Source organism: Cyprinodon variegatus, unplaced genomic scaffold (genome assembly GCF_000732505.1).
Source record: "Cyprinodon variegatus isolate N-32 unplaced genomic scaffold, C_variegatus-1.0 Scaffold732, whole genome shotgun sequence".
In the NCBI taxonomy this organism is placed as follows: Eukaryota; Metazoa; Chordata; class Actinopteri; order Cyprinodontiformes; family Cyprinodontidae; genus Cyprinodon; species Cyprinodon variegatus.
The window spans coordinates 163,005-167,058 of record NW_015151185.1 but is presented as its reverse complement, the minus strand read 5'-3'; the positions used below and the strand labels follow the sequence as shown (position 1 = coordinate 167,058).

Here is a 4,054-nt window from a genome sequence, read left to right as displayed (position 1 = left end):
GGATCCAAACAGATCCAGACTGATCCCATCGGATCCAGACTGATTCAAACAGACTGATTTATCAAACTGATAAATTCAGATCTAGACTGATCCAATTAGAATCCATATTTTCGTGTTTGACAGGTGACCAGGTTCCAAGGCACTTAAGTTCACCATCTCAGAGGTAAATGCTGGTTTAAGGTTGGATGTTTTGGCATCAGGGTGGGGAAGATGACAGGGATCAGCGCTGGTTTTAGGGATGCAGCATCACATCAAACTTTCTAATACAAATGGAAACATTCCCCAAAATAAGATCAAATATTAGAGGTAAGCCAGACTTATTAGCCCAAACCAGTTTGACGTCATCAGGTGTGAACAGGAACCAGTGTGGGTGAAGAAGACAGATCTCCAGCCATGCTTCATACCTGACGGAGGACTTGGTCATTGAATTGTTTATTATCAGGTAAGGTTGGTGGTATTTGGAAAAGGGAGGCCAGGAAACTGGGACTCTGTTGTCGCCTCTGCTGGGATCTCTGGGGAGAAAGGAGAAAAGGTTGACACCAGTTTACCAAAGATGAGACCAGTTTAAAGATTTCTGACTCAATGCCCAGTTTACCCACAGAATCAGGCTCCATTTTAGACGGGTTCAGTCCAAGTATGACTCTCAGGCTCAATCCGGCAGCTTGCTTTGAGTTTCCATGAGACCAGATCCTAACAGTTTGACCAATCCAGGACTGGTGTGTCAGACGTCTATCAGCTTATATACCGATTTGGTTTATACACCAATGGAACTAATGGCTGACTAATCCAGTATAAACCACATTAAAAAACAAATCCAGCTCAAACAATCTGTTTCTGTTTACATTTCAGTTCAGTTTCAGTCTGGGTAGTAAATTATATAATTTGACATGCAGAACAATCTAACCTAAACCAGTTTCTTGGCCTCATCAGTGTGACCTTGTGTTGACAGTGTGGACAGGATCGAACCAGGAGTCAAAAACCTCAGATTTTATAAACATTCAGTTTAAACTTATCATAAAGAAGGTTGAAGTTCAGTTAATTCATCCCAAGAGGCTCATAAAGTGGTAAGAGGGGGTGCTACCCAGTGTGATCATACCTGTTCTGAAACACGTGTAGACCGACCCAGGTCATGTGGGTCCAAGGTTGCTCAGCAAGAACCCCTGGCATTATTTCAACCTGTTCTAGTTTTGGAAAAGGTTGGACCATACAGGTAGAGGCCTTGTCCATAGTCAGACCACTTTCACTCACTCCAAAGAAAAACAGATCTAGTCTGACCCTTCGTGAACGTTGCAGTGCATGCTGGGAGTTTACCCGGTCTTTGCGAAGTTGGTCCAGTATGCGATCATGTAGCCTGACAGGTCACGGTGTCGAGGAAAGTAGACCAGTGGCATGGAGAAGGGTTTTCCAAACAGATACTGTAAGTCCTCTGCATGCTCCGCCTCCACCCAGCGTGGGAATCCCGGGATCCGGGTCTTCATGTTGAACAGGTAGGAGTAGGTACGGGCTCCACTTTGGGACAAAAAGGACCAACAGTCAGCAAACTGTTCAACTATAAGAACTTAGTTTAGATTTTTTAACTTTCTAATTATCGGGTCTGCCTCTGTGAACCCGGCTGTATATCAGGGCTGTACCATTCCATCCATTCATCCATCCATCCATCCATCATCCATCCATCCATCATCCATCCATCATCCATCCATCATCCATCCATCAGACATCCAGCCAATAATCATCCATCCATCATCCATCATCCATCCATCATGGCTGACCTGGTGTTGTTGGCATGGAGCTGGAGGGCGATCTGAGTTGGTACCAAAAACAGGAAGTCTGTCTCGATGTCTGCCACAGTTTTCTTTACTATATCTGGATCTGGGGCCAATCCCCAATGAACTGTGTAGACATTAAAGGCTGAGGAGACAGCAGCGTCCCCCTTCTCCTTGGTCAGACCAGCCAGAAGACCTCTCACCTGTTCTCTGAGGAGGAAATCAGACCACGTGACCTATTAAAGCAGGCAGCAGAGTAATGGCACTTTAAAAGAGGAAATCCACAGTGAACGACAACAACCAGACTTTATATCCTGAAGGAGGATGAGAGAATGGCAGTGAACCAGAGGAGATAATCAGAGGAAATATGGAGCAGATGAAGGTAGGGCAGCTGAGGAAGGAACGCCGAGAAAAATTAAGAATTCCCAACAAGGTAAAAAGATTTACATTAAACTGAGAAAAATTTAAAGACAACAGAAACCAATCTCACATCAAAGTGCAAAACCTGTTTGGGAAGGTAACAACCCGAGTTTGAAGTGCCATGGTCTTTGGATCTGTTTAAGTTTTCTTTTTGAGTTTTCACCGGTTTTGTTTCCATGTCACTCTAGTTGATTTGTTAGATTTTTGGAGATCTCATCTAGAAGGGAAGCATCTAGAAGGGAGCTCCCTGTAGCTCCCTTCTAGATGCTTCCATCCACACCTGCTCCATGTCAGCTCATTAGTCCACCTGCTCGATGTCAGCTCATTAGTCCAGTCTTTGTTCTGTCTCTGATTTATGCTGTCCCTGTGCAGTTCCTCAGTTCTGGTTCCTCGTCGTTTCTTGATCCTCTTGCGTTTTCCCTGATGTCTTCTAGGTTTTTGGCTTTGAGTATTTTTTTTTATTTTTGCCTCAGTTGCCACCATTTTCACTGAATAAATCTGCAAGAAACCACATCAGTTTCCGTCTCTGCATTTGAGTCCTCCAAAACCTCCAGATGAAGCACAGCAGCCATGAGGTGGCGGGCCGAGAACCCGAATGTGCCCTGAAGCAATGACCGGAACAGTACTCCCTGTCTGATAGAGCGTTCCAGAGAGACGCTGCCCTGCTGAACCTGGATCAAGTGGGCTTAACTCTGAGGCCTAAAATGGACCCCAGTGGGACTCCAGGTCAGCAGTGTTCAAGGGGAGGATTGCCATAAAGCCAATGATCCTCAGTACTCACGCTGTGGTGGCCTCCTTCATGCTGTTGATCGAAGGAACGTCGATTCCAGCAAAGATGTGTCCATCCATGCTGTTCACACCAGCCAGATAATCGAACTGGGCTGCATGGTGAAAGAGCTTGCTGGGATGATCAGGGAGGAAATCTCCGTCAATCACCGGAGCCAGCTCAAGCAGGTCCAAGACAGGACCTGAACAGAAGGCATTAGAACAGAACCGCATTTTCATTAAAGAGATGCACTTCAGTAAAGTCGCGTTTCCCTGGTGTCAGTGACCAGTGAAGGCTACCCAGCTGTCACTACAGTACTGGGAAAGGTTGGCGAGACGTTAACCAGTGTTACAAACATGGGGAATTCAGATTCAGATGTGTTTGTGGTCTGACCTTTCCCAAAAAGATTCAGCGTATTAATTTTTCCTGCCATGGTGAGTTTGACTGGATCAGCCGTCTTCAGGCAAGCCAACATGGCGTCCTCCTCGGTTTGATAACAACTGACCTTACGAGCAATCTGCAGAAACAGAGGCACCTGTTGTTTAAGGTTGTAGATATGAAAGAAACGGACTAATGGGGGAACTGAGGTTGTGTTTTATCACATCTTCTGCAGTGGATTGATCCCATATTCTTCTTTCCACTGTTATCTAAACTGGTATTAGCAGCTGTTATCATAGATAATGTTCTTCACTAAACAACAATATCAAGCAGCAGTAACTGGATATTCCAATTACTGGACATAGAAACTGTGGAGAGTTTTAGATACCTGAGTGTTCACGTCAATGATAAACTGGACTGGACTCATAACACCAATGGGACAGAAAGAGGCCGAACAAACTGGTGAGAAAGGCTGTTTCTGTCCCAGGCTGAACTCTGGACTCAGTGGAGGAAGTGGCTGAGAGGAGGGAGCTGTCCAAGCTTCCATCCATCATGGACGCCACCTTCCACCCTCTGCAGCAGACTGGAGAGGAGCTGAGCAGCTCCTTTAGTCAAAGACTTTTACAGCCTGTTTGGAAAAAGAAGCGCTACTGCAGGTCATTCATCCCTGCTGCCACTTAGTGCTAGCAGCTTCCCAATGGGAAATTCCATTGGGCCCAAGTAGCAC

The 4,054-nt window shown here is 45.7% G+C and overlaps 1 protein-coding gene across 1 annotated transcript in view; it reads right to left on the bottom strand.

The window, feature by feature from the left end:
• LOC107097906 (bile salt-activated lipase-like) overlaps nucleotides 1-4,054 on the bottom strand; it is an 11,193-nt gene that overhangs the window by 1,613 nt on the left and 5,526 nt on the right. The window contains exons 7-11 of the mRNA XM_015395253.1: nucleotides 3,343-3,466; nucleotides 2,965-3,151; nucleotides 1,770-1,973; nucleotides 1,312-1,509; nucleotides 405-512 (exon numbers count right to left, since the gene is read on the bottom strand). Of these exons, the coding sequence (XP_015250739.1) occupies nucleotides 405-512; nucleotides 1,312-1,509; nucleotides 1,770-1,973; nucleotides 2,965-3,151; nucleotides 3,343-3,466 (821 nt within the window). The remainder of the gene's footprint in view (nucleotides 1-404; nucleotides 513-1,311; nucleotides 1,510-1,769; nucleotides 1,974-2,964; nucleotides 3,152-3,342; nucleotides 3,467-4,054) is intronic.